General features: G+C 40.4%; 1 protein-coding gene across 1 annotated transcript in view; it reads right to left on the bottom strand.

Annotated features, from left to right (window-relative positions):
• The window catches only part of SPOCK1 (SPARC (osteonectin), cwcv and kazal like domains proteoglycan 1), a 338,727-nt gene that overhangs the window by 122,029 nt on the left and 188,808 nt on the right, over nucleotides 1–27,890 (bottom strand). The window contains exon 4 of the mRNA XM_076349893.1: nucleotides 17,105–17,219. Within this exon, the coding sequence (XP_076206008.1) occupies nucleotides 17,105–17,219 (115 nt within the window). The remainder of the gene's footprint in view (nucleotides 1–17,104; nucleotides 17,220–27,890) is intronic.

The following is a 27,890-nucleotide window of genomic DNA, read 5'->3' as shown; positions in this document are numbered from 1 at the left end:
TAATAAACTGATTTAATGAGAGTGATTAGATCACATTTATCCTCTGTATTTTATGAAGCCTCTTGAGCTTAATACAGTTGGAAGGCTCAATATTATTGCCAGTGAAAGGAGAAAGAAAAAGGGAAAACAGAAGAAAAATTGACAAAATTGCAACATAATCTGAAGTCTTAAGGCTGCATCCTCCATCAGTGACAGTTTAAATGGTACTTTGGAACAAAACTTCAATTTTGTATCTTTAAGGTAAATGGTAAACAACATCTTAAATTTGAGTGTGAACAATGTTGTTAATAAAAAGTTTGCAAAGATTTAGTTGCAAAAGTGAAATAACTTAGATAGTTCAAATCATAGAATCATAGAATCATAGAATCATTGAGGTTGGAAAAGACCTCTAAGATCATCGAGTCCAACCGTCAACCCAACACCCCCATGCCCACTAAACCATGTCCCTAAGCGCCTCATCTACACATCTTTTAAATACCTCCAGGGATGGTGATTCAACCACTTCCCTGGGCAGCCTGTTCCAATGTTTCACCACTCTTTCAGTAAAGAAATTTTTCCTCATGTCCAATCTAAACCTCCCCTGCCGCAACTTGAGGCCATTTCCTCTCGTCCTATCGCTTGTTACTTCGGAGAAAAGACCAACCCCCACCTCGCTACAACCTCCTTTCAGGTAGTTGTAGAGAGCGATGAGGTCTCCCCTCAGCCTCCTTTTCTCCAGGCTGAACAGTCCCAGTTCCCTCAGCCGCTCCTCATCAGACTTGTTCTCCAGACCCCTCACCAGCCTCGTTGCCCTTCTCTGGACACGCTCCAGCACCTCAACGTCCTTCTTGTAGTGAGGGGCCCAAAACTGAACACAGTATTCGAGGTGCGGCCTCACCAGTGCCGAGTACAGGGGCACGATCACTTCCCTACTCCTACTGGCCACACTATTGCTGATACAGGCCAGGATGCCATTGGCCTTCTTGGCCGCCTGGGCACACAGCCGGCTCATGTTCAGCCGGCTGTCGACCAACACCCCCAGGTCCTTCTCTGCTGGGCAGCTTTCCAGCCACTCTTCCCCAAGCCTGTAGCGCTGCATGGGGTTGTTGTGGCCGAAGTGCAGGACCCGGCACTTGTCCTTGTTGAACCTCATACAGTTGGCCTGGGCCCATCGATCCAGCCTGTCCAGGTCCCTCTGCAGAGCCTTCCTACCCTCGAGCAGATCAACACTCCCACCCAGCTTGGTGTCGTCTGCAAACTTACTGAGGGTGCACTCAATCCCCTCATCCAGATCATCAATAAAGATATTAAACAAGACCGGCCCCAGTACTGAGCCCTGGGGAACACCGCTCGTGACCGGCCGCCAACTGGATGTAACTCCATTCACCACAACTCTCTGGGCCCGGCCATCCAGCCAGTTATATCTTCTCCAAAACTTTTACAAAATTATTCCTTTCTAGTAGAGTGTGCTACATGAAAAATTTACAGATTCAGTCTGGGTCAAAACTGGGACTGCAGTAGAAAGCTCCTCTAATCCCAGTCATAGCTGTCAGGACAGTCCTGTTCCTCCAAAGTACAGTGCTGAAAGAAAGATGAGAAAAATCTAAAGATGAGAATAGAGTTTAGGCCAGAGGACAAATAAAAATACATAAAAAAAAACAGGAGAGAAAATATATCAGTGAAAGTAATTGGAATTCCAATGAACTGCACAGCATTTTGCCCTGGGGTGTATTTTCCTTTTTTTGAAAAGTAACATAATTTTGAAATTTTACAGGGTTGTAAAAGAGCCTCAGGGTACAAAAAATTTTCTTTATTTTAAAACTGTGTTATGTTGTATAGGAGCATGTTTATTCAGATGTGTGAGATAACATGCCCTCGTTAAGGGACAAAATCATTTATTTTCAAAGTGCAGATCTTCTAGGCAGGAGAAAAGTACAGAAACTGTCAGAGAATATTTATTTCATGACAAGTTTTGCTGCTAGAGTTAAAATGTAATATAAGCAGAATACTGCAGCAGTTAGAGTGATCACATCACTAAGCGTTCGCAAGATTTGTGAGATTATTTTTCCCCTGAATCCTGCAGGTCTAGTACAACTCCTTTGAACACTGTGAAACATTTGCTTTTTCTGGAAAAATATGAAGAGAGATAATGATAGAAATTGCCTGTTCTTCAGTATGCAAAGAGAATTCTAAGAAAAAAGGCTAGCTGAGGGCTATTGGGAAAGTTGTCTTTGCAATATCCACTTATTAAAGATACTGTCCCAGAAAATGGAAAAGAAAGGAGACTGGGAATTTTTTTTAATAGTTGGCATTTGTCAGAAACCAGTGAAGACCCAGGCAAAGGATTTAATCTTTCAGAAATCATAATCCAATATGTTTCATCTCTACCATTGTAGAAACAAAATATGAAAGCAGCAATGCTAGATCACTTCCAAATAATGAAAAAAGGAAAGAAAATGTTTCCGGACACTTTTCCAGCAGCAAAGCCATACTCTGTCTCTTGAGATAATAATGAAAGAAGATAATGTCTTATTTTCTCTAGGTTCAAATGATAATTGAATATTCAAGTCATTTGGGGGTATCTATATGCTGTAGACTCTCTTCACAACCTTAACATAAAATAAATTTGTCATACCATCAAGATGGGAGGTGGTGATTACAACAGTCTGATTCTACTGACTTCTCAAAGGTGGTACGCTGGACAGTCATGGGAGTGGGTTTTATTTACCCTTCTGTTAACAATAGCAGTAGCGACTCGGTAGCGCTTGGGTCCCAGTTGAATGCCATAACCATCACGCTACTGAGTGAATTTTGCATAATTAATGAAATATTCATTGGGTTAGACATGGACAGATACCAATTTGACAGCCCAAGGACTAGGGCACTCACCTAGGCTGATGAGACCAAATCCCTTCTCCAATTAACCCCAAGAGAAAGGAATAAAAACTACAGACTTTCAGGGAAAGCCATAAAGAAAAGACACTAACCACTTATCAGAAGATCCAGAAGACTATTCTGCCTGAGTCACAAGGCTTGAACCTCTGTTTTTTACATTCTATATTCAAGGTCTTTTCACCAACCTACTCGCATTTCTGAGGTGAGAGACTTCCTTATCAAGAACTATGCTTTACATTTCTAGGAAATGTTTTGTTGAATTGACAGGAAAACCATTTTGTCAGAAAACTCCAGAATATGTCTACTCAATACTTAAAGCTTAAAGCTTGTTTTCATTTTAAGCTCATTTCTGCTTCTACTTTCTCAAAATGTGCCAATGTGAAAAAAACCTCAGCGGGGAGCTCAGCTGTGCAAACTGAGACTGCAAAGACTATACAGATAATTCTACAAAGTTAAGAGCTACTCCAAGAACATAAGCCCCCCCCACTTTTAATTGCAATTTAATTGCAATACCTAATTGCAATATTTGATTTCATAGAGGTGGCATTTTTACACTGGCTGCAATACAAGTTTTCTTTTTTTTCTTGTTTTAATATACTAATTAGAGTAGGAAGTAACTGTGTGGAATCTGCTAGAAATTTTGACTTTTTAAATTGCAATCACTGAACATTCTGTATTTACTTGTAATGAATCTTTTAGGATTTCATTGTTAAAGTAGAGAACATAAATCAAATAACCGATAGCAAAATGAAGGCTTGATAATTCTTACTTAACTAATTTGGAAACTTGTTAATCTTCCTGACCCCGCTATTCCACAAAGATTTAATAGCACAGATCTGTAGAAATGTTTTCTGCTAATTACACTTCATTAATGTAACAGAATCTATCACGATCTATTTGCTATTTGTTTATTTTAGACAGCTCTACACTGTAGCCAGTTAAGTGACTTAGAATGAATATAGAGTCCGTGATAAAAGACATACCACTGAATTTACAGATGAGAAAGCTGAATAGGGATCCTCCAAACATAAAATAACCCTGTAGGCTTCCAGCTCTACAGGTGTGTAAGTATGAGATGGGCTTTAATGAATCAGTATTTTCTTGTTGAGGAAAGTGAATGCTGGAGTTCAAGATCGTCTCATGGACCGCCTGCTCACAGCCTCCAGACCATCAAATCCACCAGGCCAAATCCTGAGATCTGTGGGGTTCTGAAACGGTAACTCTTCAGTTTTAAGAAGCCATGAAGGGGCTTGGTATGAGATAAAATTTGACCTTTTGACTTCTGGCACTGAGAATTTAGCACTGACTTCCACAGCACATTCAAAGGAGAAAGAACGAAAGGACGAGCTCAGACCACAGAAGAGAACTTCCTTCTTTTCCTTTTTTAGCTTTTGAAATTCAACCATCTGATCACCTCTTCCAATTATTAGAGAGATCACACAAGAGTTTTGTGTTGGTGATATGGACTGTATTTACAACGCACATTGGCATGGTGTTTCCCTCCTTGACTCCCTTAAAAAATTGCCTGAACAGTAAGAAGTGCAAAGTACTACACAGCAATATCAAGATTTTTTCCTCCCCTTTTTTTAAGATACAGAAGATGCTCACAGGAATGAAATTATCATCTGTTATAAGACTGGTTTGAATCTAGAGATAAAAGCAATATATCTTTCATAAGTGTGCTGAGGTATTACTCTTTTGCCTAAAAAGTTAATGGCACAGCATTGCCTTTCTATGGTTAATTTGTAAGTGAAAAAGTGATACCTGAACAGACAGACGTATTTAAAGAAGCAAAATACTTTGGGTTGATTCGTAATCATCATTAGTATTCCCTATGTACAGAGCTTTAAACAGACTGTACTTTGGTGGCTCATGTCCATAAATAATGTTATTCATGGTTCATTGGTTGAATTAATCTCATTATAAAATGACTAAATTGAAAATCTATAGGTTGAGCTTCTTGATGAGTTCTGGCAGAGCACTAAGCAGGCAATCATAAGCTTATTAATGAAAAGAGAACGATAGAAATTGAAATATTAAAGAAGGGGGAAGTAATAGATTAAAAGTTAATTTTGATAAAATAACTTGCACCAAATAAGAAAATGAATGATGCAAGAATCTCCTTTTTATTGTTTTCATATGCTATTTCTTTCAAAAGACTGCCGTTAGATGGAACTGTGTGGCTGTGAAAGGGATAAAACACCTGAGACAACCTTTTTCACCTCCTTATATTAGCTGTCATTCATGCCATTGTTGCTAATCTTGTTTGGAGCTGGCAAACCTATGTGGGAAAGGTCTTCACAGTATAAGTTTTTTGCAACCTTTAACTCAATAACGAAAGCCATGATACTTGCTGATGAATTTCTCAGGGTGGTATCGGCTATGGCTTCATCATTTTTCCTAGTGAAGTTTTGTGCCTGAAATGATGAAGGATGTTGAACAAGATATGAAATTCAGCAGAATGCTGCAGAAAACCACGTCCACCTTTAGAGGAGCCAAAGTTTCCCACCCAACAGAGCCGTACACACGGGGTAGAAAGCTGTGAACTATGCAAGGCAAGAGGTGTAAAAGAGTCTGGCCCAACTCATTAGAATTTTAGCCTATTGTTGTCAGTGCCTTTCACTGCTATTGAAAGGCTTTAGAAGCAACAACCGGAAAATCTCTGAAGTGTAATGGTAAAATATAAAACTGTTATACGAACAGTAAAGATCGGTCTTCGGTAGGTTTAAAAGGTATATATGTTGAGTCTGCATCATATTGAAGACACACGATTGTAAAAAGGAGCGAACTGACCAGCATCAAATGAAATGCAATATTTTTTAAGGCCTAATTTGCAAATTTCATTAAAAATGTATTGTTTGTAATATTCACTGCAATTGCAAAATATAATGCCATTTATCAAAAGGCAGATTTTAAAATGCCGCACATTTAATACTTTTTCCAATATAATGGGATGTTGGAAATTGAAGAAAAACTTTAATAAAATTCCTTTGCTGTAAACATCAGTCCCAATCATACAAAAGCATGCCTTTATTAGCACTAAAAAGACTTTTCCACTGAACACATTCATGTCCTGGGGCTTCTACAGCAAAAACCAGCAATAAATTTAGAATCTCCAGTAAACAGATTACTGTATAAATACATAATAATTTTTGGAGCATTGGAGGTAATTTGTAAACATTAAATAATAATTTCTGACTGACTGGATTACTCAAGAGATTTAAGATAAGGATAAACAGCAAAAATACAGACACATATTAAATATTATTACAAATTTGTTTCCAGCAATTCTATGGTTAAGATTTTTAGCATGTAGAAAATACAAAGAGCATGAATCGGGAAATAGATCCTTAATCTACTGGGCTGTGGTAAACCCAGAAAGGTTGCAGATTCCAGGTCCTGTGAGGATTAATGTAGTCATAGAGCAAGTCAGCCAACAGCTCAAGGCAGTAACACATGCACGTGACCTACAAGGTCAATGGTCAAATGTGGTACTGCTGACAGGTCTATGGGGAGCCTGTAGAACTCTACTCTTGGGTCCCACATCTTAGTATACCTACCTGTTTGCATTTTAATAATAGCGATAATGATGACGTGTTAAGGTTGTTTGAAAAAGCATTGAAAATCCAAGAATTACCAAGCTACTCCATATGCAAAGCCTAACGTCTTCTTACAGGACGAGGATACAGAGGCAGTGAGTCCCATCACACTTCATTCATTTGTTCATTATTCATTTGTTGACAAATCTCTTGACATTTGCCAAGCAGATGACATTTATACCAATTACTGTTTTCATTTCTTGCTCACTTTAGAGTGAGCAAGAGGAGCTTTCCAAACAACAAAAAAGCCAACGTCCCTTATGCCATAAACAGCTCACAACCCAAGTCAGGAATAGACAAATGCCACGGAGGAAGTGATTGAACTTTTAACTCAGCCTTCTTCCAGATATCTCAAGGGAAACAGGAGCTTTTGGTTGCTAACTTAGCTTTGGATGCTAGCTCTTGACAAGTTGATAAGAGCTGTATCAAGAGGTTTATATGTGACCAATTCTGCAGTCAACAAAAGAACCCACTGAGAGAGTAAAAGTGTTGAAGAACAAACATTGTGTTGCCTTTATTTTATCTTTCATATATTTAAGTTTTCCTGTTGGCTTGTGTTCCCTATGAATCTGCTGCACAATATTATTCACATAATATTCACACATTAACTTTTTCACCATTATACAATTCAGTTTCATATTAGTCAGATCTCAGAGCTCTAAACACTGAATTTTATATATAGTTTATATGTAATGCTCAGCTAGTTACAGCTTTTATTTATTTCAAACTCCCTCCTCCCCCTCCTTTTGTTACCACGTTAATAGAAAATGTTTTGTTCAGAGAAAAGTAATTTTGGCTATTGTAAGTTTCTAGTGAGGACGAAACAAATGTAGAATGCTATGTACAAATCCTTGAAACAGCAAATTGCACATATACCTACCCAATTCTGGACTGTATATCAATCCAGAGATACACAGAGCATTAAAGCGAGAACTGTTCTCCAGAAAACTCAGTTGAAAGCCCACCTGGAATACGGACGTCCGAATTGCAGATATTCTACTGGGGCTCACGGAAGGACAACCACAGGTTTAAAGGAGGCATGGATAGAACAGGCAGTTGAAAGAGGGGATTAATTTAAGACATAAAGATTAAAATCTTAATAAGCAATGACTCAGAGGGAATATAATACCTAAAGATGTGTAAAGAGTTTAAATAGCAAGAAGACAAAGTGATAGTTTTGGGTTTAATTTCTTGACTGATCTCAGCAGCCAAGCCCAATAAGCTCTGCTACAAAGGAAAACTGAGACAGTCAAGAGGAGTGTCTTTTTAAGAGAGCTATAACAAAAGAGTAAAAGCATTTGCTAAGTCTAGCAAAACCACAGAAGGTCATTATTTCCAAATAAATACTGAGGAACCATTTAGGAATACTCCAGAAGTTTTAGCTGGATTTGAATAAATTTAGGCTAGATATTAGCAGGTTTCTAACCAGAAGGGTTGAGATGCTAAGGATTCTTCAAAACTGAGTAGAGGGGGCAATAAACCTTATTATCTTTAAGACAGAACTTGGTAGGCTAATGAAAATGTTTATATGATCCTGTTGCAGAGGTTTTGGACTTAATGATCCAAGAAGTCACTTCTGGTCCATTTTTATATACTGCTAAAAGCGTACAACTAGAAATATTAAGAGCAGGAATATTACAAAGCGGTATTCAACCCATCCAATAATATTGTCTTTAAATGCACAAACTAAACTATTTATAAATGTTAATTAAAGTGCAGAAGATAATAGGTTATTTTCTTATTCTAGTCAAGATAATAACTTTCTGATGATAGCAAAGGTATCCAGAGGTATTGAGGTGGTTTTCAGCGAGTGCTCTGATACTGGCCTAAAAGGAGTTATGCAGCTGGAGAATGTCTCAATAACCATTGTATTTCCTTTTGTGCTTGGAGCATCCTCACAGTAAGTAGAGCACAGTAAGATAAGAACTGCAGAGTAAAAGACAATGACCTTAGCAGTAAGACGTTCACCCCAGCAGCCCGGAGCTCGGTGACTGTGAATAAAATACACTAAATCCCCTGTTGATAGCAAGAACAAGTTCATCTATTGCTATGCCAAAGCAGACAGAGGTGAGGACTACACAGTCTAAAATCCATTATAAAAGAGCGGTGCGCTATCATATATTTCAAAAATTACTCATGTCCAATAGGAGACAGTCACCTTGCACTACTCTAATGAGCTCTGAAGCTGACAAAGCATGACTAGCAATGAGTTACCAGTTCTGAGGAGAGAAGTGCAGAGTGGCTAATTGGCCTCGGGATGCAGAAAGTTTCACATCTAGGCTATTGGTGACAATCCCCTTGTCAGCTGTTGTGCAATGTCATAGAATCATAGAATCGTTTAGGTTGGAAAAGACCTTTAAGATCATCAAGTCCAACCGTTAACCTCGCACCGCCAAGTCCACCAATAAACCATGTCCCTAAGCGCCACATCTACACGTCTTTCAAATACCTCCAGGGATGGGGACTCAACCAATTCCCTGGGCAGCCTGTTCCAATGCTTGACAACCCTTTCCATGAAGAAATTTTTTCCTTACATCCAATCTAAACCTCCCCTGGTGCAGCTTGAGGCCGTTTCCTCTCGTCCTATCGCTTGTTACTTGGGAGAAGAGACCGACCCCCACCTCGCTACAACCTCCTTTCAGGTAGTTGTAGAGAGCGATGAGGTCTCCCCTCAGCCTCCTTTTCTCCAGGCTAAACAACCCCAGTTCCCTCAGCCGCTCCTCATCAGACTTGTTCTCCAGACCCCTCACCAGCCTCGTTGCCCTTCTCTGGACACGCTCCAGCACCTCGACGTCCTTCTTGTAGTGAGGGGCCCAAAACTGAACACAGTATTCGAGGTGCGGCCTCACCAGGGCCGAGTACAGGGGCACGATCACTTCCCTACTCCTGCTGGCCACACTATTGCTGATACAGGCCAGGATGCCATTGGCCTTCTTGGCCGCCTGGGCACACTGCCGGCTCATGTTCAGCCGGCTGTCGACCAACACCCCCAGGTCTTTTCCTGCTGGGCAGCTTTCCAGCCACTCTTCCCCAAGCCTGTAGCGCTGCATGGGGTTGTTGTGACCCCAGTGCAGGACCCGGCACTTGGCCTTGTTGAACCTCATACAGTTGGCCTGGGCCCATCGATCCAGCCTGTCCAGGTCCCTCTGCAGAGCCTTCCTACCCTCGAGCAGATCAACACTCCCGCCCAACTTGGTGTCGTCTGCCAACTGACTGAGGGTGCACTCGATCCCCTCATCCAGATCATTGATAAAGATATTGAACAGAGCTGGCCCCCGATACTGAGCCCTGGGGAACACCACTTGTGACCGGCCGCCAGCTGGATTTAACTCCATTCACCACCACTCTTTGGGCCCGGCCGTCCAGCCAGTTTTTTACCCAGCAAAGAGTACGCCCGTCCAAGCCATGAGCAGCCCGTTTCTCCAGGAGAATGATGTGGGAAATGGTGTCAAAGGCTTTACTAAAGTCCGGGTAGACCACATCCACAGCCTTTCCCTCATCCACTGAGCGGGTCACCTTGTAATAGAAGGAGATCAGGTTAGTCTAAGCAGGACCTGCCTTTCATAAACCCATGCTGACTGGGCCTGATCACCTGGTTATCCTGTACGTGCCGTGTACAGGACACATATTTCGATAGGAGATATCTCCGCTCTGCCTGACCATACTTTAGCATGTCTACATTTTTCTGTTAAAGTCTGAAAATGCATGGAAATGCCACAATGCATGGTGCAAAACTTGGGTACTTTTTGCTTTGAGTCAGGAACCCTATTTGAATTCAGCTTTAAAGATGATTGCAGTACTTAAAGTCAAAGACCTTTCCTTCTACATGTTGGCTAATGTTCAGAGGTCTTTTACCTCTGAGTTTTGAATTAAACCGAAGTCAACAGCGTATCCAGAGCTTGGGAAAGCCAGAAAAAAGCCGAAAAGGTACATGAAGTCTTGTCTATTGAGGGGAGATACCACAGCCAGCTTCCTCCAGAAAATAATACACTGGAGAATTTTTGTGCAGAAACTCCTGGCAGCAAGTAGGTCACTCTCATGTTTCAGAACAGAACTAGCTCATCTTCACTGGCGAAAGCTAGTCCCTCCACAGACTCTCCCTACGGTCTCTTTAGTTAAAAGCGATTTACCTTAGGCAGAGCTGAAACTGAGAAATGGACCACTTGGAGAATGAGACCTACAGTTTACAGATTATCCTGTTCAGTAGAGTAATATCTGCTTTTAAAACTAGTGAGTGCTGTTCCAATATTTAAGCATCCTTGGACTGAATCCTGGGCTGTTAAAGATGGAGACTGTCTTGGAGGAAAAGCTATTGACCTTTGGGAGTTCATGCTCAGATGGTAATTTTCATAATCAAAATTTTAAAAATAACTGTAATGGGGAATAAAGGATAGTGCCAGGCTCTTATGCTGTTCTCCCTTAATATTCAGCGGTCCCCTTGAGCGCTTGTAGATTGATGGCACATAATACCATGCGCTCTCTGTCTTATTAAAAGGCAACTTAGCCCACATAAGAAAAACAAACATGCCTGATTTCCACGTGTCCATTACTTGTCTGCTGCAAACCCCAAAGCTTTTGCACTGTAGCAGAGGCATGCCTTTGTTGTCAGGCAGTCCAGAGATGAAATACTTTTAAAAGCTTTCAAGTTTTCCCTAAGGACTTGCACACATCACTTGCACACCACTTGCACATCGCATTATGTGATGTACTTGGCTGTGACCTCAAAGGCCCCTCTCTCTTTGATTTTCCTGGATTCTCATTTATTTTTCTGGACAAACAGCATGAGCTACAGTTAAACTGTGCAATGTACCGTGAGTGATTAGATATTAGAAAGAATAATAGTCTTTACAGAGTAATGCACTATAGTCTACAAAGTACAAAAAAATGTCATTTACTCCATCCTGTTCATGTCTAGAACTTTCATTCATAGTTCTCCCAGATTCTGTCAGAGGTACCCTTGGGAATAATAAGACTAAATTTTGGCAATTTCCCCAGTACAATGTATTTGTTTGAAAAAAACCTAATGCAATCTGTTGGGTTTTGTGAGTGTGTGTTTAATCAAATATTTCAACGCTCTTTCTTCTGAAGCAAAAATCTGTGCCAGTAGATTAGAGAAATCAATGCTCAGCATTAGAGGTGGATAAAATGCTTTGCATGAAAACATTCTTTTTTTCAGGGAAAATCAGATTTAGTGACTCCAAAAGAGTTTGCAGAGAGATGTAAATATTGTTGTATTGTTACTTGGGAAAAAAAATCCCACAAATTTGAAATAGCTTTATTTTTTCCTAAAACAATGGTCAAAAGTTTTTATTTTTGCTCTGAACTGGGCAGTTTTCTTCCCTTAATTCTGAAAATGTTAATCAACAAAAGAATTCATTTGGTGCCCATAAACAAATCCACAGTAAAATGTAACTCATAACTGTGAATTCATCCCAGAACTTCCAAAAAACTCTGGGGATGTGGAAAATAATTTTGATATTTATGTTTTCTGCATCTAGTGCATACATTAACAATTTAAGCTTCTTAATGATTTTCTTATAGAGCTCTATTATCCTAAATTATTGAGTGGAGTCCCACATCTCACCATTAAGGTTATGGAGCCCCGTTACTCTAGGAAGGCCTCAGTGTCCCAGAACACGTTTTTTGGCATGCTGCCTACCCAAGATGGATGAACAAACTGTGCTCTGCTGCAGCACCACTGAAAATAACTGCATTTTTCCTCAGCTAAGATTAAATAATAACTGAAAGAACAGTATTTTTACAGCAGATTTTCCAAATTTTCTGCATAATTCTGCCTGTCTTGCATCTACCAGCTTACAAAAAAGCATCAAGACTTCAATGAAATGGGATAGAATTCACCCTGTTAGGGAGTCATATCCCTTCCCTCTTCATTTTCAGCACAAACTGAAAGAAAAGTAGGGATTTGCAGAGGAGTTACCTTCTGAAGTAATAAAAGCTTACTAGAAAAACTAGTTGGATAGCCTCCATGGAGAAAGACCAAAAAATGAATAAACTACACAGTGGTCTTGCCCTATTATTGTCTGGGTTCTCCCATCTTGCTGCTTGCGGTGGCCCTTTCAAGAAAATACAAGTAAAACACATACAACTAGCACTGATAAACAAACCAACAGGAAGCTGAACAATGTTATTTTGTAAAGTTCCCTTTGGGATCTGCTTTTTTCCCTGAATTGTACTTAATACACAAATGAACAACAATTATTTTCTGAATCGGCATGAAAATGAGCAAGAGAATAGAAAGGCTAATCGGGGAACAAACTGATGTTATTAGTAGTTCCGAAGAGAATTAATCATCTCCCAGGTTCTGTTACAACACCTCATATAGATTGCTCACGTATTCAGGCTTTGATAAACATTACCACATAAATCACGCAGAATTAAACATCACGAGCTTAGGAACAAGCCCTCCCTCACATCGGTCAGGCCACTGAAAATGTGGGAGTCAGATTTTAGGCACGGGAAGATATTACCCCCAAAGGAGGGCTTGGTGTTCTGCCAACCCTCATTAGCTTTTAGCAGCACTGGCAGAGCATGAAAGCAAGCCAGAGGAAACAGAGACACGCACGAGTCAGAGAGGAGAGCAAAGCAACAGTGTTAGGGTTTGTAGGCCCTATGTTTCATGCATTTTAAAAGGTAACTGTTGACCTAATACATGGACATTGAGGAATAGCGCTGTTTAAAATCCTTGCTTATGTGCACAACTTTTCAGTAAATCCCTAAAAATGCATTTGTGTGGTCAGATTTTTCTGTAATGCTCCCGAGCCGTTCTGGAAAGCAGGTGGGTCACTGACATTCTTGCAATTATTAATTTCCTTCATTCATGAATTCCCTTTTGGACACTATTTAAAGCACACAAATAGCATGTAGCAGTGGTACGAAAACGCTCAATTTCACATATGGGGATGTTTTACTGGGCTTGTTTTCAACAGGGTCCTTCCTAGCCAGAAATGGTGTATCAGCTGCAGGATTTGTAAAGAAAGAGAGGGAGATTTGTCTGCTCGTTGTGGATAAGTGTATTGCCAACACTGCCGTGTTGATCAGACCAAACCTTTGATGTGTAATTTAGAACAACTGATGTTTTATCGGGAAACTTGTCCAGATCTTAAAAAAGAAAAATCGTGAGGAACTCAGTGGTGGCCTCTTTTGTCAGCAGCAGTAGCCTCAAAAGCACTGAAGAAATACTGAGTACAGAGCTGGATTTCTAAGTCACAGCAGAGAAGCAGAGACGTTGCATGATTACCTTCGTGAGTGACATACACTGCAGCGATGAACTAATTAGTGATCGCCAGTTAAATGGACTGAACAAAGCTGTAAACCTTGGACATGTTAATATGGCCATTATTTTTTCATCAATCCTCTCTTCTCATTCTGTTCCTTTCAAAAAAGCCCAAGAGTGACATCCTTCCTTCCCATCAGCTGCACTAACACTGGCAGAGACAAATGGCGTGAAGTTTTACAGGAATGCAAATGTATGAGAAATCTTTGAGAGATATTAACTACTGCATTTCATGCAAAACTGAACTAATAAAGACTCTTCCTCATAGATCATGTGCAAATTGAAAGGGGTTTTAATCCACACAAAAGATTTCATAAGGCTCTATCATTAGAGTCCAAGGACTATTAAGCAAATAAGAAGGTACCTTCAAATTTATCTTTTACACACTCTTCAATCGCTGCTCAGTCTTGCCTTTTCTCTTAATGCCCTGTCCAATTTGTACTGTAAATGCCTTAGAGATGCGCTGACAAAACGCTATTATCTGTCTGAAATACCTCTCAGACATCTCCCTTATCTTCAAGACCCAGGGCTGCTCACCAGGCGACTGTGGAAGGGAGAGAAGGAGGAAGAGGGAAGGAGGAGGCTGCACAGGAGAGGCCAGGCTGCCAGGGTGCCCCTGGGGCATGGAACTTCTAGCAGGCTCCTTTGGCACCCTGGCGGAACCCACAACCAAACCTACCAGCACCGTGAGCTGCTCTCCCACAGACCTACCCCATGTGCCCTGCCAGCTGGGTCAGGGGATCCCACATCCAGCAGGTCCACCGTAGGCAGGATCAAAACCACAGCACTGTTTGTGAAGTACGTGACAGCCGTGCTGCCAGATGTGAGAGTCTTACTCTAAAGGCAGGAGGCTTGCCCTGCCTGGAAGACTTACAGGATGAGTTAGCCATCACGGAGCCAGGGTCTGAGTAAATGTAAAATAACAAGTTTCCATTTAACTCAATTTTATACACTGTTACTGTATTCCTGCAGTGGTTTAAAAAGTTTGCATTCCAGCACAAAGGAAATGAAACAGCAACAGCATTGCATTGTCACTGGTGATTTCAAAGTTAGCTACGCTACGCCTGGAAAAATAGAGTTTCCTTGTGCTGCAACACTTCAGCAGGCCAGTTAATCAGGTGATGCAAATCGGCAGAGCTCTGTCTGGAAGCCTCAGCAGTAATGCACGATGTTGCTCTCCTGATGAGTTTTTGCTGAGCCTACATGCTTTGTAAAGCCACTACAGCAAGTTGATAATGATGCATGAAATGGAAAATCCTTCTGAGCACACCCAAAAGCACTGTGGATGTGCAACGCAATCGCAATGGTGCTGTGTTATTTGATGGTTCTTACTACACATGCGCCCACACTAATGTATTCAGGCTTTCACTGGTTTTAAATAGGTGCAACTCCACTACTTGTAATGCATTTACTCCTGACTAACACAGCCTTAAATATGACTGGAGTCAGACATACAGCAGTATTCAGGTCAGGCACAGAAAAAAGAACAGAATGTTGCAGGACTAAAGATGAAAATCTTTAGTGGTGTCACTCCACTGATTCAAATCAGCAGATGATTTGGCCTAGTTACTTTCCTCATTGACATGTCTACCCTCGGAGGCAAGGGTAGCCAGATATTTTGAGAATAAAAACACTTTGGGGACGTATGTCCCACTATCACACATCAGCAGTAGTTCTTTCAGCATTACAAAACTTGCTGGAAATTGTTTGGAGAATTTTCAAAGTAAGTTTTCAATACTTTTCTATTCATCTCCATAGTCACAGCGCTACTCAAAGGTTAGCCGAAATAGCTGCAGGCAGTGGAGGAAACAGAGAGAGATCACATGAAACGCAGCCTGGTTTCTGGAAAAAAGGGATATTCAGCTCCTCCTCTACATCATTACTCTGTACCGTTTTGACCACTTTTGGGACATTAAATACTGGAAATAGCTCAGAAAGCATTTGGCTCAAGATCTATGTCTATATATCATAAAGACTACTATATAATGCAAGCGCTTTAGATCCATCCTAACTAGAAAATGTAAGCTACATAACGCCAAAAATGTCATTAGAATGTAAACACTGCACATACCCATACTTGTAACATCCTTCCAGGGTTCATTCCATATTGAAAACCAAAGATTAAACATACTGCCTCACGCACATTACACCATTAACTTTGTATCATAAATCAAAGACAATTTTTTTACTGGATTAGCTTCCTCAGCCAGGTAGCAGCGAGATAAGATGAGATGTACTACAGGTACATGGGAATCAGATCATCCTGAATTTAATTTGGCTTAAACAGCTGTGGAACTAAAATCTCAGCTGACAATGACATTTAGGGATCCGAGTTGTTACTGGCAAATTTTTGCTTCCCTACTAAGTAGGGAAAGAAATTGGAGACCAGTCCCCAGATTTATCACTCAAATGTAATGAAAGCAACACAACGTATTTTTCTTAAAGTACAGACCAACCATTCAGAGTTGCCCATTACAGCAGTACAGGTTTTATTCGACATCTGTTGCCAAGTGGAGGGGCTTATTTCTTCAAGTTTTCTTCTGGGTCTTGACTCAGAGACACTCTGGAGGTACTCAAGACCAGTTTCCTTACTGGTTCTACTTGTTCTGCTTCCAAAATAGGGCAATGTTAGTTTGTTTTCTCTAAATTTGTTTATAAATGTCTTCATTCTTGATTGTTTGTAGCATATTTCAACCTACGCTCAGTAGGCCTTCCTTTGTTCATTCCTATCTTCTCTCAGTGAAGTTCTGTGGTGTAATTTGAATATCTTGGCCAAAGCTTTTAACATATTAGCTATTTCATTTGTTCTTAATTCAGTCATTCAGCGATCACATCTGGAGCTTTCTGTAATTATGTGACTCCCCAGGGAGATGCTCTACAAAGTTCCACCAACATTTTTCAGTTCTTTACCAAATTTAAGCAGAGGTTTGATATATTTTAAAAAAAACTCTTTATTAATCTCTTTTGAATTGCTGCTAATTAAGTTACTGGAACTGTAGATGTCTCTGACACAGTGTTTTCATTTCATATGACAGGTTTTCAAATTTTAAAATATGCATAGTTACTACTCTCTGGGAGGAGAAAACCAGAACTGGGAGAGCATTCTGCACTCCACACTACGTGGGTACCATGTTCCAGTTCATCTTTCTGGAATAGCCTCAGTTATAAATGATAAGACTTCTGTTTGGTTTTGGGAAAAAAATGCAAATTAAACTTTAAAGGAATGTTTTAAAATTATGGTTTTTAATGTTCATTTTGGAGTTTTCTCATTTTAATTCTCATCATACCGGATGTCTATGAAGACACAAAAACCTCAGACAACATACAGTTTCCTTACCTGTGTACCAGCTGCTTGCGGCTTACACAAATAGCAGTTTCATAGTCATGAGTGACACACACTTTATGTGGGCTGCACTTCACCTTCAAACATGGATCTTTGGATGGATCAAGGGCTATAAAAAAACAAACATATCAAAAAAGAAAGTGAGAAATGCATAAAAAGTTATCTCTTCGTTGACAGATGACAACTGGTTAGAATGAACACTCCCACATCTGAGCGAGTAAATACTTTGCCACTTTACAGTATGTGCCATTGTTTTCAGACTGCATGTTAAATAGAGATGTTTAAGTAGAAAGATAGATGGAGGCCTTAAAGACTCTGATTATTGAACAGTGATCTGAGTCTAGCTTGGCATTCACATTAATATTAGACATGATACTTTCGCATCAAGTCCTGGTATAATAATCTGTATCATGCCATTCATTTCATAGAAAAGTTATGGTGGAATAAAATACACTCACAAGTAACAAAATGACTAGTATTTTAGAAGCTACCTAGTAACTGACATTGCAGAGTGCTAATAAAATTAATCTCACGGATACTGTATAACAGGCATATTATTTTGTAGAAATTATTTTTAATTTTTACAGATAAGCATCTCCAGTACTTGAAATGCTTGAGCAGAAGAGCAGTAATAACAATAGAATAATCCTGGGCTTTTGTACAACAATTTACATCACCAGCAGTGCTGTCGGAAGTGGGATTAGAGAGCATGATGAGTTGCTATCTCAGAGCAAATATACCCAAGCTGTTGTCCCTGCTGATGCTCCTCAGGAAAGGTTCTTCCTCTAAAGTCAGTCCTTACACTCTTTATTCTCCTTCTGACACTATCCGATGTTCCCCCTCTTGGTGGTAGCATCCCTGCTTTGGTCTGAGGCTTTGGTTCCCTGAGGAGCGATCACTGCTGCTTTGTCCTTTTCTCCAGTAGCCTAACAGGAGCCTAGGAGAACCTGGGGACAGACAGGGACACATTGCCCAGAAATGTATCTTCAGTACTTCAGCCAGCCCCAGGATGAATAATACAGCGGGCAATCTTTATCTCAACAGTTCTTAAGCTGCTAGAGAAAAGGACATGGTGGCAGTACAGGGAGTTTCTCTCCCTCTAATGCGTTGGATGATTTGAGGTACTACAGCTAGTCAGGAGTCTGGAAAATGTGGTGGTTAAACATTGGAAGAGGCTGCCCAGGGAAGTGGTTGAGTCCCCATCCCTGGAAGTATTTAAAAGACGTGTAGATGAGGCACTTAGGGACATGGTTTAGTGGGCATGGTGGTGTTGGGTTGACGGTTGGACTTGATGATCTTAGAGGTCTTTTCCAACCTCAATGATTCTATGATTCTATGTGCAAAAGTGACATGCAGTCCTGCACTGGAAAATGCAGGGTACTAGGGTTTACCCTCAGATACCCTCTTTACAGTTTTGATTAGTAAAGATCCCATTAACGTTCCTCCTGAACATATCCATGTACCAATCCTCTGGTTAAAATCTGCCACTCTAACAGCTGTACTGCAAGGCAGCTCAACAGCGGACTGAAGAAGTGAATAATGCTGTACCCTAATGACGATGCAAACGGACTTAAAGGACTGCAGACAGAAAGTAATTACCAAAATTGGCATTTAGCCAGGCCACAAGGATTAACACACATGCGCATGCACCGCACCCCCCCCCACTTATCTGGAAAGGGTACTAGGAGACTGAAATGGCACAGCGACACACTCCCGATATTCTAACAGGAGGCTCCTGCAAAGATCCCCATTTCGCTTGCGATGAACCGTTTTCCTCAGATGCAACAAACACATTCAGAAAGGAGCAGTGAGAGTCTGAGAAGCTCCTTCATTTGTTCCTCTATACGCAAAAATGTCTCCTAATACTAAATGAAGAAATGAGCACTTGGCATTTACACTAGGTTTTACTAGAACGGCACATACTTTTCCCCTCTCCTCAAATAAATGAAGATATTAAGTATGTATCAGATGCTTGATGTGGTAAAATCAGGATTTAGTCTGGGATCATCCTGTTTAGCACCCAAAGGGAGCAAGAGGGTCTGAACTTAGGGGAGGCATGAGCTGCTCCTTCACAGAGGCAAGAACACGCTGGTGCATTAGGCACTGGAGCAGACACTGGGGCAGCCTCCTGGTCCCTACAGAAGCTCAGCAGAGGCAGACAGTATTTGTTGTCCTGCCAGTGTGCAAGCCTGCCTGCTCCTGCCAAGTTTCTACAGACTGCTTCCTTAAATGAGTGGTGATTTGGTAATCTCTGAAATAAAAAAAAGAGGAGCGACGCAGTGCTGTGCTGGGTACCACTCCAATGAGAGCACTGATCCCACCTGGGAAAATCTCTTATAAATACTTTTCTGCAATCAAGTCCCATTCGAAAGGCTATCTATCTAAATTCATACTCTTACAAAAGGATGCTTCTAAAGATCGGCAATAAGACGTATCTGCCAGGATGAATTACAAATATTCAAAAAATGGGTATGTGAATACTTCAGAAGAAGGGAAGTCACAGCCATACAGAGAAATTTCACCTTTGTTTTAGAAGTGATTTTTAGATAAGCTTTTTTTTCGACATTATTTTGCCATGGATTTGACTTTCTGTTCCTCTTCAGTGTGCCCTCAAATCACATTTTACCTCTCCCCTTCCTCCCCACATAATGGAACGCTCTAGGAAATGGGCAACTCTTAGTTTCATTTTTGGGACTATATAAAGCTCTTATTGCACGTTATGATAACTGAGTTTCCCCTTCTACTGAACAATCAGAGAAACTTCTGAAGGATCTATTTGAAATACAAGAAGTTTCCGTTTTCTGTGTACCAAATTTCTTTATACGACAGCAAATGTACTTCCAACAAGCAGAGGATTCTTCTGTTTTCCTGCAGTGCTGAAGTGCTGCAGCTGTTCTGTGTTGGTTTAAACAGCCATAGCTACAAGCTCTTACCACATTTACACCCATTACACATTTGTGATGGGCAATTGAGCTTCACTAGTGCATATGTATTTAGTGGAATGCCTTTGGTGCAAGACGGGGAAATCGTAAAAACAAAACAAGTGTTAAAAGCTTTTTCTTTTAAAGCCATTAAAACTGATAGAAAAGGTGAAGTGAGCAAGGAAGGAGAAAAGACTGTCTGTTTCCTGCCCCATAAACAACAAGGCATCAATACCCAATGACATGCCGTTAGGAAAATATATAGGCAGTGTTTGAGGGGCCAGGGTCTGTCCCATTGAGAAGAACAAAGGCTGAAAAGGCTCTTCAGGGGTGTTTTGCTGATGTCATTCGGTATCTTTTCTAAGTCAGACTAGCTGACTGAGTACTTAAGTAGCCCATCCCCTGCTCTCTACATTCCCAGAACTGCGGCGGGTGAGATATACGTTCTTAATCCTCTTACTTCGCTCTCGCTGGAGACTGCGTTGAAGACTGAGGCAGATATTTCACAAGGGTTGAAATGGCAAGCCACAATTTCCTTACCTATGTGTCTACCTACATATTCTTAAACTGCAGAACTGACTGAGATACCCTCCTTCTGCAAAGCCTTTAATACGTAAGTGCCACTTGGAGCGTGAAGGGTCACCAGATTATAGGTTCAGTGGGCTGATATAATTCAAAGGTCATATCCACGCAAAAAAATTTAATGACCAGAACTTTTGCTGGCTTGCAGCTGGCCTTGCTCTTTTACTGGAGCACACGCACATTCTCTGCTTTTGCTGGTGACACATCCTCGATGCAAAATGCTGCATCAACAGAAACCGTTGTGCAAATTGGCTAGGAGCCCAGGGCTAATAGCTGCCAACACTGCTGGGCTGCTGGAGAGCACTCTCTGGCCTTGTGCTCATAGTCTTCTATCAACCAGAGCCTGCGTAAATGGGGATGTGGGTTTAGCCTTGGAAGTCTGGTTTCATACTCAAGGTATGAGTTTGGCATCAATAAGAGAATCAAGATTTAGGCCCACATGGTCTAGTGACATCATGCACAGTTTCAATACTTAGCATTTTTTCATAGTAAGATTTACTCTAACTGAAGAATTATATCCACTTCAGGAACTCCTTAGGTCTTCTAAGGCAATAAAAATGCATGCATTTCTGAAGTATGTATATTCTGAAATAGCATCACACAATACATTATTGTTAAAAGAAACACAACTTTGACATATTTTGCAATTGAAAAATTGTCTCTTGAAAATGAAAAATATTGTTGAATGGTCATCAGTTTGAAGCACAGGAATGGGAAAAGATGTGGTCGGAAATCCCGGTCACTATTTCCTTTTAAATCAAGCCTCAACTTCTCTCTGCCTCAGTGTCTTGCTTCTAAAATCTGAAAAGAATAATAATGCTGGCAATAATAATAAACAAAGCTTTTCCCCACCTGTGTGTTGGAGGAATTAGTTCATTCATAGTGGAAAAGCTCATGAAGATCCTTAAATGGAACACACTATAGAAGCATCATTTATTATTCATTACAAATAGCCCTTACATACAGTTCAACACAGTAGAAGTTTATTAAATACAAGCAGAACTGTGGGCTTTGTCAGAAGACATAAAAACCCCCACAATCTGGATTATTATTTATAGAGTTTTTTTCCGCTTATGCAGAATGCATGATCCATATGAACGTAAAAGGACAAAATAGGGATTTATATGTCTGCAAAGTTCCTCAACATGTTAAAGTTTGGAAGGTTGTTCCACTGCTAAGCATACAAGCCCTAAGGAGAGCTCATAATAAGAAACAATTTCTGAAATATGCTAATCAAAGATCATGCTTTGTTAATCAGATTTCTACAGGACTAGGAGCAGATGCTCATCATCTGCAGAAGAAAAGACCCTTGAGAATAAGATGAAACATAACAACCATATTTGTCATCACAGTTCTTTTTGTCCTAAAGCAACGAGTATGAAATCTTCGAAAATGAAGAGCCAAAAGTACAAATAAATAAATAAATGAAAGTGGGAAGAGGAGTAAGAAAAAAATGGAAGTTTTTTATTGTAAAGATGTTATTTTATCAGCTTGAAAGGAAAACTACAGGCATCCCTTTTCTATGTTAAAGAGTCTGCACGTAGTTACTCAGGTCTGTCTGCCCAGTAATAGCAAAAATACCTTAAGCCTGGCTGTAATATGTGAACATTTTTCCAGTTTTTCTTTAGACTGAGAGTGAAGCTGATAAGGTTAGTTATTCTGACCTGACAGCAGCTGAGGACTGGTCCAAAATTTTGAGGGGATGTGTGTCCCGCCAGAATTGGAATTAAAGATTTCACATGAACATAAATCCTTTGATGAAAACCCAGTTCAGTCACCCTGCCTATCTTTTTGTGAGTCCAGACTCCATAGTTTCCTCTCCTGAGCTTTTCCCATGTTGTTGAAATCCCTGCGCAGTTGGTCTCCAAGGGAAGTATCCAACCCAGGAGACAGTGGCTGAAATACAGGGAAATTTAGTACTGCACATCTCTCAGGATAAACATTTTCAGAAGTTTTTTATCCTGGGAAAATTTAGAATTTCTGGCTTTTTATCTTGGCTCCAAAGTCTTACTCTTCCTCACTTAACACCTAGATGTTTCTGCCGCTGACATTTGTTTCCTGGCCAGCCATCCTGGTACCCTCAGCTCTGAAGTCTCTTCCTGTCTGGAAGAGCACAAGTGAGGAAGCGTTTAGCTGGGCTAAAGTTTCTGCTTCGTTGACCACAACATTTTTGTAGGGAAGTTGTACTCTCTTGGTCTGCTAGCTCTATAGGTCAGCTGATTGCACTGCAAAGGGGAAAGGCTTTCACTTACACGCAGTGACCCAAAACCTGTGCCAGGCCCATTTACACAAAATGCAGGTGCAGGATCAGAATTCCTGTCATTAAGAGACAAAGGGCTTGCATTCCTTTTTTTTTAGTGAAGCTTTTATTATGCATAGTAACCTAAGTTCCCTATTAAAACTATAAATCTTCTGTGGTTACCTCATAGAGATACCAGAATAATTGGTAAATGATAAACACCAGGGATTGCATCAGACCATTAACAACCTCCTAACGGTATGCTGGCATCTCTTTCCAATACCAAAAGGATTGCAAACACCAGTTGCATCCCAAATGCCTTTCCCTCCCAGCTCCACAAAGCAGACCAGAGAACGTTTGCTTATGAACTGTACACACTTCCCTCTCCCCTCCTCGTACCATTCACCAGAGGCTGTGAGTTTGCAATATAAATCAGTGTTGGACAAAGACCTAACAACAGCGTTTAAGATACTTTTCTATTACATTTCATGTTTTTATATATTCCCGCCATAAAAGACGACATGACTTGGCGGAAACTCCTTAGTTCAGACAATGGCAGTACAGGGAGAAGTTGCTCTGTAAGACGGTAGCTCTACATGCTGCAGCTGTGGGTCATTGTGTTAATCACAAGAGTAAATTTATTTTTCACACATTTGACTTTAAAAGGGTGATAAATAAATACTTTCAATGTCTTGCAGCAATGGCTGGGTAATCCTGCAGAAACTGTACAACTAGTTCACAGCAAGATTTATGAGCTTGATTTTGTTTTTATGACCATTCATTTGGGGGAAGAGAGTAATTTCAAACTCATAGATGTTTAGTGGAGCTGAAACAAACTACACAATCAAAAAGAAATGGCATTATGTAAATATTGGGTTTTTTGTTTTCAGAATTGCCTGACAATAAGTACTATGATCACTCAATGACAAAAATACTTCTGCATAATGAAATGTCAAGAGCAGTTGCTTTTATGTAATCCCCTTTGAACTGTTCTGACTATATGAGAAAAGAAGAACATCTGTTGAGAAAGGTACGATGAACTGGAAAATGGGACCTGCTGTCTTCGATGCAGAGATCCTAGTGCATATTTTAAGACAAAAAAGATTGATAATCAAACAAAGCCTCTCAATTAAATTATGCATGACATTATAGGTGTGCGTTTCAATATTATTATGCATCACTCGATTCCCGCAATACCCCACAAGCAAGGCCCGGAAGGAAAGCACAGCTCCTGGCTGTACAAGCCAGCAGCCGGGGCGCGGGAGTGAGAAAGCTGTGAAGGCAAGCTGGTCTGGGCGGAAGGCTGACTCCTCACCCGGCTTCCTCCCCACTCAGCATGGAGCTCAAATGGCAGCTAATGTCAAACTTCAGATCTAAGAGGCAAGGTTTCAAATCAGCACCTTGTCTCCACTTACAGCATGGTGACAGCCAAAGAGAAAGTATGATCAAAGCAGCTACGTAGTGACTCGGAGGAGTTTTACTACATACTTCCATGAAAACCGTTGTAGAGCAAACGTGTAAGAAGCCATGCAGCCAGCTGAAACATGTATTAATAAAAATATCTACAAACTTTGCCCTTGATTTTTGCTAGGAAAAGGGCATGTTTTCAACACATGGTGGCTAACACGTGATGACTAAAAGCAGTTTTGGTTTTAACATTTCAGTTGTTTGAAGTAAACCATAGACTTCTCCCCAGAATTAGAGCTTCTGCTCAGCTTTAAAGTAGATGATGAATTTATGCTTTTTTTTCCTTAATGTGAACGTGGCCATACATATTGACTTAAAGAGCACTCAGGTGAACGTTGCTCTGCTTTTCTGTGAAAACATGACAGTTTTCAATGCTCCAGCGGTAAACTCGAACCAAGCCATGTGCTGAGGTCAGACTGTCAGTGGGGCTTAATCCAAGTGCAATGGGACTACCCCATCGCCCTTGTATGAACAAGACACCCAAGTAAGCCTGTGATGGACTCCCAGGCTTTTGGAGCCATTCAGAAGGTTTCTGCCTATACCCTTTCCCCAGATTTTCTTATTTGACAGGTTGGTAAGTGGCCACAACGAGTGGCTAAGACTATGCTGTTTCTTGGAGCCGAGTGTAACATTTCTTCTCAGAGCTGGTATTGTTAATAATTCTGGTTTTAAAAAATGTTATTTAATAACACATTACACCACCCCCCACCCCCCAGTATCAATTGCAAATAATTACCAATGTTTTTTATTCTGTTTCTGCAAATCTTGGCATAAATCATTCTGCTTCATTAGGGAGAAAATTGGTGTTAGCCCTCCCCCAAGTCTAGGGGAGAACATGTCTTCGATTAACAAGCTCAGATATTTAAGTCTCTCTCTGTCGCATGCTGTCTGCATAATGACTCAGAGCAATTTGCATGCAGAAATCAATTCAGCTGAAAATGAATTACTGTAGGCCTGAATGTTTCAAACATGTATGTGAATTATTTTCAGTAAATGGAATTCCTCAAGGCAGTTAAACAGTAACATCTCAAACTGTCAGCATTTATTCCATCACTGCGTAGTATTTTTGCGTAGTTTTGTTTTGGAGCACTCTAACATTTGAGTGGCTGAAGACGTTGGCATAGTTCACAGAAACATCTCTTTTAATTTTTACAGGCACTTTCAAAAATAATTTCTTATAACTAACATATAATTGCTTTTGACGTTGCTGAGGGCCATCCAAGGCAAAAGATGCTTCAAAGGACTCTACAGATTTCCTTTCCAAAGCAAAGGATACGAACCCGAGTATTTAAATGAATTTCCTTGACAAATACACAGAAGTCCGATGCAGTGAAAATAAGTGAAGAAAAGAAGAACAAGATAGGACTGTAAGTTAGGAAATGTGCTTCCATTGGTGGATGTGACAATCAGTCACAACCATCAGTGTAGGTATTTGGCTAGCAACTAGAGAGACACGTACAAGACCAAAGTTGATTTGCTAAAAAGCCATAAAAGAGAAGCTCCTGGTTTGATTGCTGACAATGAATCGTTATGATTTATATCTCAATATACTGCAAATGTATCTCAAATACTTCCCTACACTGAGGCAGGTTTTAAATATTTCATATACTTAGGTATGTTTAGCTAATACATTTATCTTTTTAACACTTCCTTTTGAATCTGAAAAAACAAACATCCACTGGAAAAAAGAAGCTGTCAAATACAGCTACGTACTTGCTTTGTTTTTCAACCAGCACCAGGTGCACTTTTCACAAACAACTCTCCTGCCTGCAAGGGAAAGCGTCAACCAACACGCAAGTACAGAGCACTCGCATCGGTTCAATGAAGTATGATCCGGCATCAGTGCCATAATGCCTCTCTAAATTCCAAGCACTTCCACTATCTGGTAATTTGTGCTTGTATGTGTCATACCCGAGGGTGTGTTTCTGCACATCCTGGTAAGCTGAAGGCAAAACAGACCTAAAAAACCCGCAGACAGAAGGACATTGGTCAGTTGTTCCATTCAATTATTAATTCCAGGGAGTAGTGAGGGTACCAAAATAACCCCGTTCTCAGGGCCTCACAGTGCTTTGGCATACGTTTAATGACAGCAGCTCCACGGTTTTTGTCTTGGAGTCCCAAAAACCCCTGGGGTGATCCAGCTTCAAGCTTCCTGGGATGGAAGTAGAGCGCTTCAAAAGATGGCTCTAATCTTTAGTTGGTGGGAAAGCGAAAACGAAGAAACCTCTGCCTCTGCCCTCCAGGGAGGACACAGTTCTGCAGTATCTGTCTTAACAGATCCTCAGCACAGGAGCAGAGCTAAAACCATGACGGTTTCCTTCGGTCAGCCTCAGCTCTGTGCTTGCTTTTCCTAGCAAGGTACCCTAAAAGGTACCCTATAATAACGCAGTCAAGCGTCTCTAACCCCAGGCATCCCGCTACTCACTCCAGAGGATCTCCACCCTACCAGCTTTTCCCGGCTCTGCCAAAGCAGGCATGGCTCTTGCTGCGGGAGAGCTATTACTGCCCCTTTGGTGCCTGCAAGCCCAGCCATACCTCTTCTGGAGCGAAATACGCTCCCTCAGACTTTCAAGCTCAGTTTTCTAGCAAATGAATGTGAGGAAAAGAGAGAGAAAGCACTTGGATCTCCACGCTGGCAGAACTGGCTATCTGGTAACACCTTGTGAAATGATTTTAAGTCAGATTTCAGTTTTGTAAGAAGCTGAGGCTGCGTTTTCCGTATCTGTGATTGAACCTGGGTCCTGTGATACCGGCTGATTCCCTTAAATCTCCAGATCCTAGTACCAGAACAGAACTTTGTTTTTCTCTCCAAAAGCCAGTAAGGTTTTGTTCTCATCGCTGCTGGGGAAATACTGAAAACATAAACTACAAAGATTTTAAAAAATCAAAGCCATACAAAAGACTCCAAATCATTATAAAAAGAAAAAAGTAAGTATATTTAAGATAACTTTGAGATTTCTGAATGCTTGGACTTGACAATCCTCTGGCCATTTTGAAATGACGAATATGATTTTTCCTGTGAACTGACCTAGACTGTTTCGGCTTTCTGTTACAGCGGAGTGAATTATCATTTGTTTAGTGGGATTTCACTTAATACAAATTATTTTACTCCAAGGCCAGTGAAAACAAAACAGATTATACCTTCTTCAGAAAATAATATTTTAAATTATTCAGGCATAATTAAAGATACTCCTTTCCCATTTCAGATGAATACAAACATATATTTTGATTTGCTTGGCGAGAAGTTGCATCATATGTCCTGAAACCCTTCTGTAATACTTCTGAGGCTGCTGTAATTTATACTTTAACTGAAGCAATAATATAATGGGGAAAAAATTACCGCAATTTAATTCAGACAGCTAGCTTGTGAGAAACTGAACCCTTTTCTAACTTTGATTAAGAACTATAATGAAGTCTAATACTGTGAACCATGAGTAGAAAAAAATAAAATTGAAACAAATATAAGTGGATATAGAACCCCTCTGTATTTTTCATAAAGAAAAATCCCTTACCAATCAAATTTTATCATTCTGCATTAGATATTTTATGTCATTAAAGCTCATTTGAAAAC

The sequence above is a fragment of the Aptenodytes patagonicus genome, chromosome 12 (genome assembly GCF_965638725.1).
Source record: "Aptenodytes patagonicus chromosome 12, bAptPat1.pri.cur, whole genome shotgun sequence".
In the NCBI taxonomy this organism is placed as follows: domain Eukaryota; kingdom Metazoa; phylum Chordata; class Aves; order Sphenisciformes; family Spheniscidae; genus Aptenodytes; species Aptenodytes patagonicus.
The sequence above is the reverse complement of the archived record's forward strand: the minus strand, read 5'-3'. Positions and strand labels throughout refer to the sequence as shown.